The sequence below is a fragment of the Labeo rohita genome, chromosome 22, assembly GCF_022985175.1.
Source record: "Labeo rohita strain BAU-BD-2019 chromosome 22, IGBB_LRoh.1.0, whole genome shotgun sequence".
Taxonomy (NCBI): domain Eukaryota; kingdom Metazoa; phylum Chordata; class Actinopteri; order Cypriniformes; family Cyprinidae; genus Labeo; species Labeo rohita.
Window position 1 is genome coordinate 21,104,212 of NC_066890.1, and position 20,491 is coordinate 21,124,702.

The 20,491-nt window shown below is 35.4% G+C and overlaps 1 protein-coding gene across 1 annotated transcript in view; it reads left to right on the forward strand.

Moving 5' to 3' along the window:
• The first annotated feature begins 5,146 nt into the window (after positions 1-5,146).
• Positions 5,147-20,491, forward strand: part of rbm20 (RNA binding motif protein 20) — a 75,265-nt gene continuing 59,920 nt past the window's right edge. Inside the window, exon 1 of the mRNA XM_051095676.1 lies at positions 5,147-5,528. Within this exon, the coding sequence (XP_050951633.1) occupies positions 5,437-5,528 (92 nt within the window). The 5' untranslated portion in view covers positions 5,147-5,436. The remainder of the gene's footprint in view (positions 5,529-20,491) is intronic.

The following is a 20,491-nucleotide window of genomic DNA, read 5'->3' on the forward strand; positions in this document are numbered from 1 at the left end:
GTTATAATTGTTATGAGATGATATAACATTAGTTTTTTTTTTTTTTTTTTTTTTTTTTTTTTTTTTTTTGTAATGCATTGTGCATTCATTATAATGCCTTAAGAATACCTTTATAATGTATTATAAATATGGGCTTCATAGAAAGTCTTACCTAATTTACTTTTACTTTTTAATAATTTTTACAAATTAAGGTTTAGTTTTATAATGGTTTTTAATGTATTTATTATTTGAACAGTAATAAAAATAATTAACAACATAGTAAACATTTTTAAGTATTAAAATTAACTATTTTTATGCACAGTTCCTTCAGTCATGACTATTTCGGTTGAAAAAAGTCCCAAGTCACTATGTGATCAGTCATTCAAAAATCCCCTTTTTATTTGATTATCATCTCATATGCTTGCTTTGTGCACGTAAGAGTTGGACACGTTTATTATAGCGCAATCCACCAGCAATAAAATAATACACTTCAAAAGCACAAGTACACACAGGATGTTTTATTAGTTTTGTAACACATCTTAACTTCCTCTCTGCTTATTGCACAAGGAAAGTGTCTGAAAAGAACATAAATCTCATACTTTGAAGTACAAAAAAATGTCTTCCACATTTGATTAGCTTCACTTGTGATGTATTTACGATAGCAAACACAAAATTACGACATCACAAAGGTCACAACATGCAGATCCTTTTGAATTTGACCCAGCAACTATGAGCTCCACATATAACCACTCGCTGAGGCGTCATTGTGCCATTGCAGTTCCATTTATACTCACGTAAACCATCACAGAGCCTCAACCCTGTGTGAAAAGGCATTTACAACCTGCCGTTTTGAGTGGGAACTGCATTCGTTCCTTTTTTAAAGCAGTTTTACGAGGTCTTATAGCACCTGCCAATCACCCACCGATCACACCTCAAACTCCAGTTAAGTTTTAACTCTGAACATAGTGTTGTTATATACTCATACTTTAACCATTACTGCTTTCCTGATGAGTGAGTGTTGAGCGTTTACATCCTGTGTGGCGTAAACATTGGGCCGTATGGGGCGAGTTATCGTGAATGGCATTCGCAGCTGTGGCCCATGCTTTTTTTCTGAACAGTGATCTAGTGCAAAGGGGCAACGTCATGACTTAGCACAGGTCTAATGAGCGGGGGTGCTAATTTGAATGAAGAGGTTCGTTACATGGGTGTTGCTTTCTGCCCTTTATAGAAAATAAAGACCTTTTACGCTACTAACACTGGCCAAAAATAGATATCACAAGAGAATTCTCACATTTTCCCCCGTGAAAGTCATGATAATTTCCAGCACAATGTCATTTTTAGCACAACGGAATAAAACAGCAGATTCCTTTGTCTCACTAAGGCTGATTTCACAGCTAGCATTTTATTTTAAGTACAATTAATTAACAAATTAAATTTATATTTAATAGATTTAAATAATTTTATGAAGGTTTTTCGTAGTCTAAGGCGTCATATGAACTCTCTTCATGCACGGCTCCACCTGTCGTTGCGGTTACGACTGTTTCTGAGGGTTTTCTGTGTGCAGTTGTCCTGCTAATGTGGAACATTTTGTTCGGGGCTTGTCATTTTAGCGTCAGTCATTCCCTAAAGTGGATCTGCTTTCCTGCCGGTCAGGAAAACTGCAGGATTGTGACTGTGAGTGTCACATGTGTCTGCAGGGGGTTAATGAGGGTGTCAGCAAGAGCCTAACTGATATCTTCTGCATTTGCTGTTGATTATATTACCAGTTGCAAAGAGTGACGCCTTACAATTCCATATGCTTATATTTTATACACCTAGTTTGTATCTTGCGGTTGTTCGGTGTGTTTGTTGTATTATCTGTTTATCTGTCTTTTGTTCTGTTTATAATGGCATCTATAGACCATTTTGGTGTAGACGTCACAGTTAACGTCATTTGCAGCTGTGTGCGCAGAAAAACACTGGTGACAAGTGCATGGAAATGGGTAAAATTCGCTGAAATAAGAGGAGAAAATGCATTGGCCTTTGGATGTCAGAATTGGAATGCAAATCCTTTTTATAGAATACTGTCATCAAAAAGGCCGTTTGAAGCTAAACGCAGATGTTTAAATGGGCAGACTAATGAATGAAACCTGCTATGATTATTTTTAAAGCGTAATTTTGATTTAAACAATTTGGCTACATAATCACATATGCAGGTCTTTGAGGACATTGTATTACAGATGCAGCATGAAATACTATTTATACCTATAACGTTTTACATTGTGCTGACACAATTCTGACTTTTTTCTCCGCAGATGCATGTTTTTATCTTATAGTTTGGACTTTGTAGCATGATTCAACAATGATTCAATGATTCTGAGCCGAGGGGAAAAGAGAGAATGACAAGTTGGTTTTTCTTATCAGAATTGTGAGATACAATCTTGGAATTTTGAGAATAAAGTCAGATTTTTCAAATAGAAACTCAAATGGCTTCCATAGACCACTACTTGAAAATTGTAATTTTCTGCCACCAGATAAGCTCCGCCTATAAAAAAAAAAATGTGTGTATTGTTCTATCTATTTATCATTCTTTCATTGATTTATTGTTCAATTCATTCTTTCCATTGTTCATTTGTTTGCTCTATTGCTTATCCTGTTTATTTGTTCATTTATTTCTATTGTTTGTTTAACTGTTCTATATTCTGTCTATCTATCTATCTATTTGTCTGTTTCATCAATTCTTGTTAGATCAATTTATTTGTCAGTCTGTTCTGTTTTTCTGTTGCTCATCATTCAATCTGTCTCATTCATTTGTTCTATATATCTGTTTTTATTTATCTGTTGTTTGGTCTTTCTATCATTCTGTATGGCTAGTTTATATATTGTATATATCTGTTTGTTCTATCTATGTTTAGTTCTATCTTTATCTTCTATTTTATCATTTTATCATTTTTAATCTATTGTTCACGCAATTGTTCATTCTGTCTGTTGTTTTCATTTAGTGTTCAATCTGTTTGTTTTATTTATCAGCGTTCTATCTGTCGTTCTAACGTTCTTTCCGTTGTTCTCATTCTGTCGTTCTATGTACGTTTATCCATATGTCTCTCTCTTTCTCTCTCTCTGGTTCATTAGTTCTATCTGTTCTGTCTTTCGTAGTATCGTTCTGTCTATAATTCTATTAATCTGTATTTTAAGTTTGTTGTTGTTTTTGTTATCCGTTGTTCGAACTGTCATTTGTTTGTTTATATATTTGTATTTAAACAACTTATTGCTAAATTGTTCTATCTGTCTTTCTCTGTCTATCTGTCTATCATCTATCTATCTCTGTCTCTATCTCTGTCTCTATCCATCCATCTATCTTTCTTTGTCTTTCTGTCTATCAGTTTCTCAATTTTGTCATTTGTTTTATAATTCTGTCTATATATATATATATATATATATATATATATATATATATATATATATATATATATATATATATATATATATTTATTTCTGTTAGGTCTGTCTGTCTGTTGTTCTGTCATTCTATCTACCTATTGTTCTATCTTTCTGTCTATCTGTCAGTTTTTATTTATAGAGCTGTTTGTTTGTTGTGTTTTTGTTTTATCATTCTGTCTATACACACTGCCACTCAAAAGATTGGGATCAGTAAGATGTTTTTTTTTTTTTTTAAAGAAGTCTCTTATGCTCATCAAGGCTGCATTTATTTATTAAAAAATATAGAAAAAAACAGTAATGTTGCAAAATGTTATTACAATGTAAAATAATGGTTTTTATTTTAATATACTTTAAAATATAATTTATTCCTGTGATGCAACGCTGAATTTTCATCAGCTGTTACTCCAGTCTTCAGTGTCACATGATCCTTCAGAAATCATTCTAATATGCGGATTTAATGTGAATGTTGGAAACAGTTATGCTGCTTAATATTTTTTTTGGAACCTGTGATTATTTATTTATTTTTTATTATTATTTTTTTTTTTTTAATATTTATTCCTCACGATTCTTTGATCAATAAAAGGTTCAAAAGAACGGCATTTATTTAACTTATTTAACGGCATTTATTTACTGTTCTGTTTCAAAAGTAAAATTTTATACTTTCTTTTTTGAACAAAAATTAATACTTTTATTCACCAAGGATGTGTTAAATTAATACAAAGTGATAGCATGGATCTACATTGTTAGAAAAGATTTATATTTTGAATAAATGCTGTTCTTTTTAACTTGTTGTTTATCAAAGAATCCTGGAAAAAAAAAATCACAGGTTCCAGAAAATATTTGGCAGCACAACTGCTTCCAATATTCATAATAAAGCTGCATATTATAATGATATCTGAAGGATTATGTGACGCCTAAGATTGGCGTGACAGCTGATGAAAATTCAGCTTTTTTGCAATTTTACAATTTTCAACATTTTTACAATTTTCAACAATTTTACAATTTTCAACATTTTGCAGTATTACAGTTTTTTTTCAGTATTTTTGAACAAATAAATGCAGCCTTGATGAGCATAAGAGATTTCTTTAAAAAAAAAAAAAAAAATACAAGTCTTACTGATTCCAAACTTTTGAGCTGCATTGTATATTGTTTATTAGCTCTATCTGTCATTTGATCTATTTGTTTGTTCTATCATTTTTGTTTGTCTATCAATCATGTAGAAAGACATATTGGTTTTTCTATAATGCATTCAGTAGTGAGTATTACAGTAGTTACTTTAGTTGAGATTATGCAGATTTCAACTTTCAAAGTCTTGTTTCAAGTTTCCCAAAATCTGTTATCCAGGTTGAACTACTTCACACATCTTTGTTACAATGCAAGTAAATCCCACCCAGTGTTTTGAGTCAAATGAGACCCAAACACAAAACCCTTCAGCCAGCGTCCAGATCTCCAGTAAATCTTTGTGTCTGGATCTCTCCGTCAGCAGTAATGTTCCACAGCTTTACAGTGCGAGAATCAAAGGCTTTGCACGTAGACGGGCAACAGGGCCCCCATTGTCTCCCACAAAATGTTAATGGTCGGAAATGTTAATAATCTGCGCACTGGGGTCTGGCCTTTGATGATCTGTTGACGAAACTGATCCGGCACTTTTGAGTGACTGGCTAATGGCATTCCTCACACTTGCTCTATCATTGGCTGGAGAGAGAATGAAAGTGTACGGCAGCCCTCGGGGACTCCCAAATGGTCAAGTGCCTTTAACGTCCCTGCTTCACGTCGTATTCCTCCAGCTTTACCGCCAGCCCCTTTGAACACCCTTTTTTATCCACACTTTTTTTAGACGTTTGAGAGTCTAGCAGAAGCGCAGTCAGAGGGCGCGAGTGGGCTAACTTTCATTACCGCTACTGATCCCAGAGGCACTGGAGGCCGATCCAAAACAACACGGCTGAACGGAAAGACTGGACCTCCATCGGGATTCAGTGCGCTACTCTTAGGAAGCGGCTCGTTGGATTTTCTAGCGGGTAGAAAGTTGTTTCTACCATGAAGCAAGCTTGGGAAAAGGGTGTTTTTGAAAACGGCCAGTCTAAAATTTCAGGAAATGTTGGGAAAGCTTCCGCTGAACACCTTCAGAGGTAAGAAATGTGCTGCTGTGGGAAAAATTGTTTGCGTCGCATGGAGTTCTATGAGAAATCAATTTACTCGCGAGTGTTTTGGTGAATAAATCACGCTTAAGTAGCAAGAAATCTTCTAAACACTTGAAGTCGCACGGTTCTTTTCAAGACACCCCGGGATGATGGATGGGTTTGATGAGTGTAACTTGGAGTACTTTGCCAAAGTGTAATTCCACTGCGATTCTGAGAAGTATTATAGTAGCCGAAGATCTCCAAGATAAACACTGTTATCATTCCTCCAGCTTATCCCATCATGCTTTCTGTGTCATCATGAATCTAACCATGTATTTCATCTAAGTTTAATGTAGGTTGAATGTAGTTGCTTAATGTTATTGTATTGTGTTTTTAATTTATTTTTTGGCCACCTTATTTTAAGGTACAGTTCTTACTATTAAGCTGAATTTTGCCTCAAACTCTTAATTTCCTGCCTATTAATAGTTAGTAAGATAGTTAAGTTTAGGTATTGGTTCATCGAAGTTGTCCTAAGATAAGAACAGGTGTTGTTTTGGTTTTAGGACAAATTTGATGAAAGGTTTTGATCCACTTCAGATGTTGACTACTGTAGAATATCATGCAGAATAGGTGCTTTATAAGTACTAATAAACAGCCAATATGTTAATAATAGGCATGCTATTAAGCAACTAGTTAATAGTAAGAATTGGTCCCTGTACTAAAGTGTTACCTATTTTTCTATTGCATTTTATTTTCAGTTTTTTTTAAAGTGACTCATTTTTATTCGATCACACACTTGTTCTGATTCCGACAGTTTTAAGAAACACCGAAAATATGTTTACTCGGTTCAATTTGATAATGCATCTGGTAAAAAAAATAAATAAAATTTAACAGGAGTGTTAAAGTGCTACAAAAGATATTTCTATTTATATACATTAATAATAAATCAACAGTTCTTACCAATAATTATGAAATGAATAGTAGTATTTATTGGTAATGGATCTGGTCAAAATTTTAACAACTAATAATTAACAGGACTGTTAAGTACTGAAAAAAAATCCATATTTATATACAGGTAAATTTAAAGCAAACAATAAGACTTTTAAACATTAATATTATTATTAACATTCCTTATGGACACCCTAGTGAAAAATACATTTATTTTATTCTAAGTATACTACAGATACATTTACATGTTTATGTACTTAATAAAAATACTTTGTAATTGCACTTTAGTGTACTAAACTGCTATACTTAAAGTTGCTAAATTGGAACAACTAATTTTGTACTTATTGCTCTTTAACTGTGCCAAAATAGTGCTGAAGTCAAACTAAAGATATACTGAAGTATATTTGATTGTGCTAAAGTGGAACTATTGCAAGTATGCAAAGACTGATATTATTCAAAGATCATGCAATCCTCATCAATACTGAATTTAAAACACATTTTAGCCTTAATATTAATAAATGTGTTGCATTGTGCATAAGTAGTACTCCAAATAAAGTTTAATAGTAATTGTTAAATCATGATGTCTCAAGTGATATGTCAGTAAATACGTTAATAGATTTAAACTACACTTAGTATAAAATGAATATATTGTAAATATATTACTTTTTTTACTAGGGTAATTATGGCATAAATAACATTTCATTTTGAAACTGATCTTTATGTCAGACAAAAGTTTTAAAATTAATGTTGGAATTAGTTTCTTGGTAACTAAAAATCAAATTTAGCAACAAAAAAAAATAAATAAATAAATAAAATCAATAAAAAAAAAAATACTGTATCAAAAGTATACTCAGTCTAGTGAAGTATGAATTTGCATGCTTGATAAATCATCCAAAAGTAAATCTTTAATGCATGCACTAAAATGTTATTAAAACATACTTTTAACTTAAACTTAGTACCTCATTTAATTTTGTACAAGTTGAATCTATTTTGAAGAAGTGAAAAACAATTAACTTGGGTCTCTACAGACGGACAACACATGCGAGTCATGTATGTGGCCCCATTGAATGTTTTCAGCAGATGTTACTGGTGACAAACTGCTATTCGCTTGTAACAGATAAATGGCACACGGCATGATCGGTGCTGATGTGCGCGTAAGTGATGACCACATTCCTGCAACATGCCTCTCTATGAAATCACTTAGCACTAGTCGAAATATAACACTGATCATTTAAAAACACTTGTGTTCAATACAGTGTTTGTGCAGATGTCTTGCAACGTTTAGACGGTTGCATAAGCAAATTGTGTAAAAAAAAAAAAATATATATATATATCTTTGGTCAATATCCTACACATTCACTAGTGCAGGTCATTTGAAGGATTTTAAGTAATATTTCAAGTACTATGCAACTTGCTCTAGTGCAGATGAACAAAATTAACTTTGTGTGCTTTACAAACATGGCAGCAATATGCAGTCTTGACTGAAAACCCCCTGTAGGGTCTCCAGCGGCTGACGTATAGAATCACACGACTTTTCCGTGTGTGTTACTGACAGAGATGTAGACGCCAATTTTGTTGCAGCGCTAAAAAGGTGTCCGTTTATGGACGTGCCGTCCACCGAGTCTATTTTAACCCATCAACATTCTCTGTTTTTGCACAACACTTTCTGTGAGCATGTACAAGGCGTCTTGCATTGAATCTGACCCTTTTACATTTCATATTCAGTTTTAATGTATATTAATATATATTTAAATTTGTGAAAATGCATTGAATATTTGTTATGAGAAAAAAATATGCAAAAAATGATTCCTTTAAGACTTTAAAAGTGTCATAAAATGTTAAAAACATTAACAATGTTTGATACAAAAATAATGTGACCAGAAATGTGGTTTTAATTGGAAATTAATTCAAAATTACAATTTTTTTTTTTTTTTTTAATGCGCTTTAGTAACTTCAAGTATTTGAACAATTATAATCAAAAACAATCCTGCAGCCAACGTGACTTTTACAATTTTGTGATTTTTACAATTGCTTGAAAAATCTATTATACTAAGTCGGCTTAATTGTTTAACAGTGCCTTCCAGGTTGGCTCTTGCATTAAACACCGCAGTGCATTAAACCCTCAGCTGCCCGAGTGAAGCTTTTCACAGCCAGCGAAAGGTCGTAGGCTCTGACAGTGTGGTGAAAGATGGGGTATTTTTGATGGATTGTTTTTAAATAGCGCGGTAGGTCGTAGCATTAGGACTGGTATTGTCAGGATGTATCAGGACTGTTGTGCTGGCCTTTTTCCTCTCGTCCGCCGCGCACTATCGCTCCCTCTCTTTTCCCATATATCCCCTCCTCAGCTGCTCTCTCTATATCACTCTGCCAGCTAGACCCAAAGGGGGAAGTTGCCTTGTACCCCCAGGAACGTGGGGGCTGATGGGAGTCCCAGACGCCATTCTGGTTACAGCGCTTTTGAGTTTTCCAGATACTGGTGTAAACTGCTGTGTGAATATGCCCCTTGAAAGGTACATTTTGTTTTTTTTGTTTTTGTTGTAACATTAACTTTTTTTTCTATTGCAGTCTTGGTTTTTTTGGTGTTGCTTGACCTTTGAACGGTTGTATTTAGATGTTTCAAACTACTTTAACTTTAAGGTTTTAAACTTGTTTCTTACTGAAGGCCTGAGTGCCGTGTTGACCTTGCCTCTTCATAGCATGCGTGTTTGCTGGTATTACCAGGGATGCTTAAATCACAGCTGGGAAATATGTTGTGAATGCCTTTGTCCCTTCAGCTCTTAAGACTACCGGCTATTCGGTTGCCTTTTGTCATTAGCTTCATGTGCATGCGGTCATCAAGCCGTATTGTAACACAATGCTGCATGGAAACACTTGTGTTTTGAGCTGTTTGATGTTTGGATGCGGCAGCAGAGGCCTATGAAGTTCTAAAATGATTGGAAAGAGTTGAACACGTGTGCTGAAGACTGTCACTGTGACATTTTAAAGCAAGAAATTGTTGCTTTGTTGGTCTGTAAACCTGTACATTTGACAAGTAGGGAAAAATTGGTTTGTACAATTGGTGATCACTTAATACAGACCTATTCTTCAGTTGGGGATGTAGGATCTCCAATTGGCCTATCTAATTAAAAACTTGCTAAGCTAACTTAAATGTTGCTGTTTTGTGTCTAAAACACTCTTTTAGACATTGGGAAACTCTTTATAGATGTTGGAAATGACTTCCAATCAGAAATTTGTTCCCAGTGCCCACAAAGTGTTGTCCAATGTCTGGACGATGACATACTAATCAGAAACTTGCTAAGCGAATTTCAACGTTGGTGTTTATTTTCTAAAACTCCATCTTTTAGACATTGGGCAACACGTTATGGATGTTGGGAATGACTTCCAGTCATAAATTTGTGCCCAAAGCCCCCAAAAAATATTGTCCAATGTCTGGACAATACCATACTAAGCAAAAACTTGCTAAGTGAACTTTAGTGTTGGTGTTTAACTTCTAAAACACCATCTTTTAGACATTGGGCAACACGTTATCGATGTTGGGAATGACGTCCAGTCATAAATTTGTGCCCAAAGCCCCGAAAAAATATTGTCCAATGTCTGGACAATACCATACTAATCAAAAACGCGCTAAGCGAATTTCAGTGTTGGTGTTTATTTTTTAAAACTCCATCTTTTAGACATTGGGCAACACTTTATGGATGTTGAGAATGACGTCCAGTCATAAATTTGTTCCCAGGGCCCAAAAAAATATTGTCCAATGTCTGGACAATACCATACTAATCAAAAACACGCTAAGCGAATTTCACTGTTGGTGTTTATTTTTTAAAACTCCATCTTTTAGACATTGGATAACACTTCATGGGTATTGGGAATGACTTCCAGCCATAAATTTGTTCCCAGGGCCCAAAAAAATATTGTCCAATGTCTGGACAATGGCATAATAATCAAAAACTTGCTAAGCGAACTTCACTGTTGGTGTTTAACTTCTAAAACACCATCTTTTAGACATTGGGCAACACTTTATGGATGTTGGGAATGACTAATCATAAATTCATTCCTAATGTCCACCTAGTGTTGTCCAATGTCTGGACAATGGCATACCAATCAAAAACTTGCTAAGCTAACTGTAGCGTTGCTACTTATTCCTTTGTATGCAATTGTTTTAGACATTGGGCAACATTTTATGGAAGTTGGAAATTACTTTTAATTATAAATTTGTTCCTGAAGTACACAAGGTGTTGTCTGATGTCTGGACGTCTGAACATCTATTAATGTTAAGAATGACTTCCAAACATTTTTTCCATTTGTTCCTGACATCCAAAAACTGTTGTCCAATATCTGGATGATGGTGTACTAATCAAAACTTGGTAAGCTAACTGAAACATTGCTGTTTTCTTTATATGCCATCTTTTAGACATTGGGAAAAACTTTCTGAATGTATGGAATGACTTCCAATCATATATTTGTTCCCAACATCCACAAAGTGTTGTCTGATGTCTGATGTCTGGATGGTGGCATACTAATCAAAATCTTACTAAGCTAACTGTAGCATTGCGGTTTTATTTCATTATACACCATCTTTTTAATACTGGACAACACTTTATGGATATAGGGAAGACTTCCAATCATAAATTCCTTTATAACGTCTACTAAGTGTTGTCTAATGTCTAGATGATGGCATACTTATTAAAACCTTGCTAAGGTAACTGTAACGTTGCTATTCATTTTTTTTATTTATACGCCATCTTTTAGACATTGTGCAGCACTTTATAGATGTTGGGAATGACTTCCGATCATAAATTCATTCCAGGCATCCACAAGTTTTGTAAGATGTCAAGATGATGGCATACTAATGAAAAACTTGTTAAGGAATGACTTTCAATCATAAATTCATTCTCGACGTCCACACAGTGTTGTCCAGTGTCTGGACAATGATATACCAATCAAAACTTGCTAAGCTAACTGTAGCTTTGATGTTTTATTTCATTACATGCCATCTTTTAGAGATGGGGCAACATATCCTGAATGTTGGGACTTCTGATCATAAATTGATTTCCGACATCCACCAAGTGTTGTCAGATGTCTGGACAGTGGTATGATGGCATACCCATCAAAAACTTAAGCTAACTAGCATTGCTCATTATTTCTTTATATGCCATGTTTTAGACATTAGGAAACACTTCATTTTTATTCGGAATGACTTCCAATGATAAGTCAATTCCCAACATCCACAAAGTGTTGTCCGATGTCTGGATGATGGTGTACTATTCAAAAACTTGCTAAGCTAACTGTAGCATTGCTGTTTTGTTTCTTCATACACCATCTTTTAGACATTGAGCAACACTTTATAGATGTTGGGAATGACTTTCAATCATAAATTAATACCTGAGCATTGCTGCTTTAGTTCTTTACACACCATCTTTTTTGAAATTGGGCATCACTCTGTAGGTGCTGGGAATCACTTCCAATCATAAATCTGTTCCCAATTTCCACAAAGTGTTGTCCACTCTCTGGATGATGTAGTAATCAAAAACTTGCTAAGCCAAATGTAGTACTGCTGTTTTATTTCTTCATACAACATCTTTTAGACACTGTGCACTGCACAGACTTTAGATGTTGGGAATGACTTCCAGTCATATAATCATTCCCGATGTTCACAAAGTATTGTCAGTGTCGAAATGATGGAATACTTATCAAAATATTGCTAAGCTAACTGTAGCATTGCTGTTTTATTTTTCTATACACCATCTTTTAGACATTGCGCAGCAGCTTATAGATGTTGGGAATGGCTTCCAGTTATAAAATTGTTCACAAAGTGTTGTCCGATGTTTGGATCATGGTGTAATAATCAAAAACCTGCTAAGCTAACTGTAGCATTACACCTACTATTACAAGTTACACCTACATGGCGCCACATTTATGTGACGTCGCCAACCTTTAAAACCAGCAAAGCATCCACTAGCTTCCATTCATTGTGTCGTCTTCTGATATCTCCTTGATCTTTCTTTCATTGCCAAGGCCAAATGGTTCTGACGCCATTTGGCTAAATCTTGAAGTTCAGACAGTCTGTCTGAATGTGCCTTGTTTCCTCCTGTGGCTTGGATCAAATGACAGTTTATTCAAGAAGGTGTGATCTCTCAAATATCAGCACTCGCCCTTTCAGCAATCTTAAGACGGGTGCTGTCAGCTGCTTTGATCGATAGACGCTGTAAAAACTGACGGTCATTAATTATCCAAAGCAGTTTGGTCGGTGGTTTTGGTTAAACAAATTTGAGAAGCGTCAGTGTTTGGAACAACATCGGAAACAAGTGCTGCTTCCTTCACGTCCATGTATGCAACAAATACAGTGTGAAAGGATTTGTCGACAAGGCGCCACGTTAGCTTGGTGAAAAAGTGTTAGGCTTGGCCCTCAGCTGGTGTCAACCGCTATCAGCCTATTTGTGGTGACACTTATTTGTTTCCATCTTTGCAGAATTGCAGGTTTCCTGCTGTGGCCGTTAGGGTTTAGGCCTCTGAGCAAGTGTTCATTGCTTTGTTGACACGTAGAAGCAACTGGGCTAATCTTTTAAGTAAAACGTATGACAGTTTTATGGCACTAGCAACTTCTGCTGTTTCACTGAAAGGGAATTTCTGAACTTTGAAGTGGTTTGGAAGCAAAAGGCACTTTGGTAATTCTGATGCTGAAAGTACACCACATGATATATTCCCATAGTCTGAGGCAAAAAAAATGTAAGAAAAATTCCATGGATGTCCATCGAAATGGCCTTACACAAAGCTTCTCTGCATGACTTTGAGGTCTTGAACTCTGTTTTATACGTCCATTTATAGCTTAATCAGATAAATTGCACCACTTCATCCACACCCAAGTTGTAAAACTGCACTAGTTTGTATTTGATGTAATTAGAAATGGGAAGTCAGCCCTGATCACTGCTTCACACCAATGCTGATGCGGTTTCCCTTTTCGGAAAGTGCTCAATGTGACGTCACTGACAGCTCTATATGTGTTTGATTAAATTATATGTAATGATCTCTGCCGTAGCTGCGCTGTTGGGACCGTCCTGCTGTGTGCCGAACATATGCTGAAAACACGTCGGCCAAGTGTAAAGGTCCCTGGGTAAACATCGTCTAAAATTAAAGAAGGTGTTTATCCGAGTTTAATTGGACGTCTGTCCCTGAGCAGAGTCAAGGCATGAGGCAGATCTGCTTATAAACTAGATTTAGCCTTTATTCGATTGTTAAAATACAAGCTCCTCCAAAGACAGAATTAAAAATCATTGTCATACCACTGTAGGTGCATTCAGTGTTCAATGTCAGATTCCTTTGTGTGACACTGTGTCTGATAACTCCTGACAATACAGTATCACATATCACATTAAAGTCTGTACGGTTTCCCTAAATAACTGTATACCAGTGTTTCCCAACTTATTGTCTCCCATATCCCAATCAGTTAGTGCCCTTTAATTCAGTATCATAACTATGTTCCTTTTGACTAAAAAAATAGAGAATTCTGACATTGTTTATATTCCCTTAAAGGGATAGTTCCGCAAAAATGAAAATTCTGTCATTAATTACTCGCCCTCATGTCATTCCAAAACCATAAGACCTTCGTTCATCTTCAGAACACAAATGACGATATTTTAAATGAAATCCGTGAGCTTTTTGACCCTGTATAGACAGCAATGCTAGGACTTAATAGGACTTACTGTGATAGCAATAACATTACTATTAACCAGCCAGATTTTAGGGTTAGGACTTTGTACATTGTTATGAAAGATTACAAAGACAATTGCAGTTTACTAATGAATCATGCGCAAAAGACGCATATTAAGAAGTAAAAGAGTTTTGATTTGATGTTGACCTGGCACTGAGTGTGCTGTTCCCCCTCTCTTTTCATGTAACTAACATGTCACAGACCCTGACAACAGCACCGTCATGCCTTAATGCCAGGAATGCATACGGTTTCTCTCCAAAGACTTTGAAATCTCTTGTCTAAAGCTCAGGGTTGCACAGATGCCGCTGCTCTGTGAACTGTGAGGAGTTTGTAGCACGTGTGCTCACTGTAAAGGCATTTTCTTTCATCTACGTGCGTTTAACCTTCCGGCATGTTCGTTTTACAACCTGTAGCTTGTTTTGTGCCATTGTGGCATCCTTTATGAGGTCTTTAGTTATTTTTGTCATAATACTATAGTTCCATGTATAGTATAGCTCAATGGCACAGGTATAATTCCCTATGTGAGTATTGCAAAGCCCGAATATTGAAATGAGAATAATACTTTAATGAGGAACAGAACTAATTCCAATATATGTAATATTTCTATGTTAAAATACTTTCTCATATACTGGTTTAATATAGAGAGACAGCTACAAGTAAGCCATTTGTAGGTTGATTCCCCTTAAAAACACCACAGTATGTCTGTGGTGTTTTCAAAACATTGCTTTGTGTGTGTTTCAGCATAGCAACACTGAGCCAATGGCATGAGTTTGGGGTGAAGTTCCCTAACCAATGGCAGGCAGAATCTCTGTGGGAGAGTAAAGGGGGGAAAAACCTGTTTGAAAACAGTTAAGTCAGTTCCTTTTTTGAGACACTGATTACACCACTGGTCTCAAACTCAATTCCTGGTTTTGCTCCAACCCTAATCAAACACCTGATCCAACTAATCAACTAATCAAAAACACTGTGTCTCTTTAGTGTTGTTAAAATACAGCTCAGCATAACAACAGACTCGGCCAATGGCGTAAGTTTGGGGCGGAGCTATGCGTTTCCTTAACCAATGGTAGGCAGACTCTTGGGTGAGGGGAAAGAAAAAAAAACCTTAAATTCTTACATAGTGTATTTATTTTAGGTTATATTACATATTACATTTATAATTAAACTATTAAAACAAATTAAATTATTAAATGTAATTATTAAAGCACATAATTCTCAAGCTTGTCTGAGATTCAGTTGCTAATCACAGTTCAGGAACATGCATTTAACCTTCCGGCATGTTCGTTTTACAACCTGTAGCTGGCTTTGTGCCATTGTGCCATCCTTTATATATATATATATATATATATATATATATATATATATATATATATATATATAATCCTTCATATTTTGTATATTTATTGAACTTATTCCAATGTATGTAGCGTTTCTGTTAATATACTTTCTCATTTACTAGTTTAATGTACAGACACAGCTTTAAGTAAGCCATTTGTAGATTTATTTCAAAAACATTGCTTTGTGGGTTTTTTTTTTTTTTTTTGACCAGCTCAGCATAGCAACAGACTCAGCCAATGGTATGATTTTGGGGCGGAGCTATGTGTTTCCCTTACCAATGGCAGGCAGAGTCTCTGGGAGAGGGGAAAGGTAAAAAAAAAAAAAAAAAAAAAAAAAACCTGTTTGAAAACAGTTAACTCAGTTCCATTTTAGATTACACACTTTACCACTGAGATAAATAAAATGATTATATTATATATTTATATTAGCTTATATTACATATTAAATTTTACAATGAAACTATTAAAACGAATAATATTAAAGCACAAATTCTCAAGCTTGTCTGAGTTTCAGGGTGATATTGTGACTCATCTCTGCTAAATATGATTGTGGCAATCATTTTAATTACAATTTATTAATCAGTTCAGAAACATGCGAACCTGTAGCTCACTTTGTGCCATCCTTTATGATGCAACATAGTAATTTTTTAACATTGGTACTATAGTTTCAGGTATAGTATAGCAACAAGGCTATACAGAATAAATATAATATATTTCCATATTCAATATATGTAGTATTCCAATATATGTAGTATTTCTATGTTGATACACTTTCTAATTTTCTAGTTTAATGTAGTCAGCTATAAGTAAACCATTTAAAGGTTGGTTTCCTTAAAAACCCTACGTCTCTGTGGTGTTTTCAAAACATTGTTTTGTGTTTTTTGGACCAACTCAGCATAGCAACACTCAGCCAATGGTATGATTTTGGGGCGGAGCTATGTGTTTGCCTAACCAATGGCAGGCAGAGTCTGTGGAGGAGTCTGTTTTCAAAAAAAACTGTTCGAAAACAGTTAAGTCCGTTCCATTTTAGACGCTGATTACACACTTCACCACTGAGATGATAAATTTATCTTAGATTATATTACATATTGCATTTTATAATTAAACTATTACAACTAATAATATTAACGCACTAATTCTCATGCTTGTCTGAGATTCAAGGTGATGCTGTGACTCATCTCCGCTACATAGGCAGTGACAAATCTTTGGTAAATAGCTTATTATCATTCTCTGAGGCTTGACACCATCACACATTGAGAATAACTGTAAGCCATTTTCATCAAATAAGTGTTTCAGCTTGAGGTTGATTAAATTTCTAACACCTCGTGTGTTCACAGTAGGTAGCAGTATGGATTTGAAATCTTTATAGGGTTTAGTATAGGCTTTTAAGTGTTCAGGGTGCTAAGTACTGGGCTAAATATTCCTTTTGTTGTTTACCAGTTTATGGTGTTTTCACACATTCTCTCTTCTCAGATCTTTAGCGTGCCATAAAATGGTACCGTAGGTCCATCTAAAACAGATGTGGCCTGTTCAGAGAAAGTCCAGGGGTCACAAATGTGCTTTTCTTCATAAATCAGTCAAGTTTTAAAAGAATATATCAAGCTTTTCAATTAGAATCAATGGAGAAAGATGCTTTTTGGGTCCAAACATCATACCATCTACTAGATGGGACTTACTGACGGATTGAAGTGTGTTGGGAATTCCTCTGGACAGCCGTTAAAAACTAGTGAAACCGAAGAGCCCTGTGTGGGAACGCTGTCTCCTGTCAGCAGACGGGTACGGTTGGCCCTCAGAACCAAAGCACATGATTAACATACAGTGCAAATAAAACTAGACATCTACGAGATGCAGCTCTGACATGGTGACAGAGTACGGTGGGCGCTAATAATAGAATGACGCCACATGGTTTTGATTTACGAATTTGACTTCGGCTCAAACAGAATCTTAAGATGATTTTGTTGCATTTCCATCACTGATTTGTGGAGAAAAAACTGAATTCTGTGGAATGGAGTTAACAGATCTGGGAGCACTATAATATTATCCAAAAATAAATATAAAATTGGTATTTTGTAGCACAAAAAGCACCTGAATTATGGTTATCAGTACATTTCAAGTACATTTCACCTCTGAATGGCACATTCAGGAGAGACCGGTTTCTGGTTTCTCTACATCAGTTATATATTGCTTCCACCTGTTTTTTTGTGATCATATATGGTGTGCATTGACACTTCTAAAGAAAGCCAAGATGTTGTACAAGACCCTGAATTCTTGCTTTATTAATTATCTATCCTTCAAGTCGTGGTTGATTTGTGGTGTATTAAGCTACAGATCAACATACTATATTGGATGAGTAACCTACTTTTTCCATATTAAGCCAGTATAAGGTTCATCCACATCTGAAACAGAGACGGGCCTGCTAGCAGGTTGCTCTGAGGTCTCATGGTCTGGCCAGGTGTTCGGCGTATAAATTACGAGGCAGGGGAGCGCCTAATGCAGTGCCCACATTTGCCAGCAGGTGTGCTGAAGGGATGAAACAGCAGGGGTCCATATATTTCACTACTCACCATTTGTAATTTTAGATGCTGACTGCTGCCGATGTTAATGGATAGCAATGCCTGATATTCCTCATGGACTAACAGCGGTGTTCTGCTCTGATCACATGACTGGGCAGCGCCTATACACTATACTGCGTGACCGACGTGTTGTTGGCTTGCTGACAGTTGAAAATAGGTTACCTTTTAATCGCTGCCAAGAGCGCGGGAGCCGGTAGCCATTGTTCAGCAAGTTAGATAAATGAGGAGGAGCGAAATACCTTGGAATAATTGCCACAAGATCTACTGGTGTTGCCACCTGGAAACTTGTTTCTCTTTGATGGTCGCTGTTGGATAGCTTTTATGATTTTAAATGGAAGCTTCCTGAGGAATTTGTTTCTTAAAATATCTTTGGTCAAACACTTGTACGTTATTTCTTCAAATTAAGAGGTAACGCAAACACAAAGCCATCGAATAGACCACACATACTTGCAGTCTCTGAGGGCTTCAAGATTAATTTAGAGGGCACGGTGGCAACAGGCAAGCCATGTTTTACAGCGGCTTTACAGACCCTGTGACAGCTTGTCTTTCTCTGAGACTCTATATAATCTTCCTCGTAACACAAACCCACCCGGCCATGCCAAAAAAACTCCTCACCATATTAGCAACAAAATTAATAGATGAAGGGGTGTAGGGACAATCTGAAAAGTAGTGGACGCTACACAAAACCTCTCAGCTTTGCCTATGAATATTAAATAGTAGGTTGTTAATCAATACAGTTATTAATTTTTTGTTTGTTTTGCTCATTGCTAAATAAGCACTAGTCATAGTACATTAGCATTAGTATTTAGGTGTCCACTGTGGAATTTACAACATGGTTCTACATGAGGACTACAAATACCACAAGGATGCAAGTGTTTGACGAAGTAGCATTACAAATACTGTAAAAGCAAGTTTATGTGCTTAACAAAATGACAACAAGATTCTACCCCAAATACAGGGAAAATACAAGTTTATGTTCTTGACAAACACTATAAAAAACAATTTGTTGAGTCAACTTAAAATAATTTGTAACCTTAAAATTCAGTCAATTAAGTTAAGTTCAGTCAACTTAAATTATATGTTAAATTATACTAAGTGACAACTTAGATATTTGAGTTGAATCAACTTAAAATTTTAAGGCAGCTGGGTTACTTACCCATCTGTTAAGTTTAGCAAACACAAATATCTAAGTTGTTACTTAGTACAACTTAACATTTCAAGTTGACTAAACTCATTTTAGTTGACTGAACTTAAAATTTTAAGCCAGCAGGGTAACAAATTATTTTAAGCTGACTCAAATTGTTTTTTTTTTTATTTTTTACAGTGTACCGTTAGCATAGTAGCATTAGTGTTTGTTTTAGTCCACTATGTAAGTTGTTAACAAGGTTTTACGTGTAAATCTATGCTAACAAGGTTCTACAACAAATATAGGAAAATTCAAGTTCTTTACATATTAGCATAGTAGCATTAATGTTGTTCACTTTGCAATTTGTTAAGGTTCTACATATAGACTACAAAAACCACAAGGGTGCAAATTGATGTTCTTGACATATTAGCATTAGCGTTTGTCAACTGTGCAACAACCCAGATAGCACATGTACATCTGTCTGACCATAAGAACGCACGACAAAGTAGCATTATTACAGTAGCACTGTTGTTCTTTTTAGTCGACTGTGCTAGTTAATGAGGCTATACATAAGGACTACAAATACCATGTTTGACATTAGCATAGTAGCACTATGCAATTTAAGGTTCTACATGCACACTACAAATACCACAAGGATGCAAGTTAATGTTTGACATAGCATTAGTGTTTGTGTTTTATTCAACTGTGCAAGTTAACAAGTTTCTACATGAGGACTGCAAATACTGTGAAAATGCAAGTTTTTGTGCTTGACAAAATGGCAACCATTGCTAACAAGACTCTACCCCAAATATAGCAAAAATACAAGTTTGTTTTTGATGCATTAGCATAGTAGCATTAGTGTTTGTTTATTCACTGTACAGTTTAAGGTTCTACATGCAGGCCACAAATACCACAAGGATGCAAGTTAACATGTTTGACGAAGTAGCATTAGCATAGTAGCATTAGTGTTTGTGTGTTTTATTCAACAGTGCAAGTTAACAGTTCTACGTGAGGACTACAAATACCACAAAAATGCAAGTTTATGTTTCTGACACATTAGCATTGTAGCATTAGTGTTTGACTTGGTCAAATTCTAATTCAAGTTCTACATAAGAACTACAAATACTGTAAAAACGCAAGTTTGTGTGCTTGACAAATTAGTATCAGCATAGAAGCATTAGCGTTTATGTTTGTTCACTATTTAATTTAACGTTCTACTACATACAGACTACAAACACCACAAGTATGCAAGTTGATGTTCTTGACATATTAGCATTAGCATT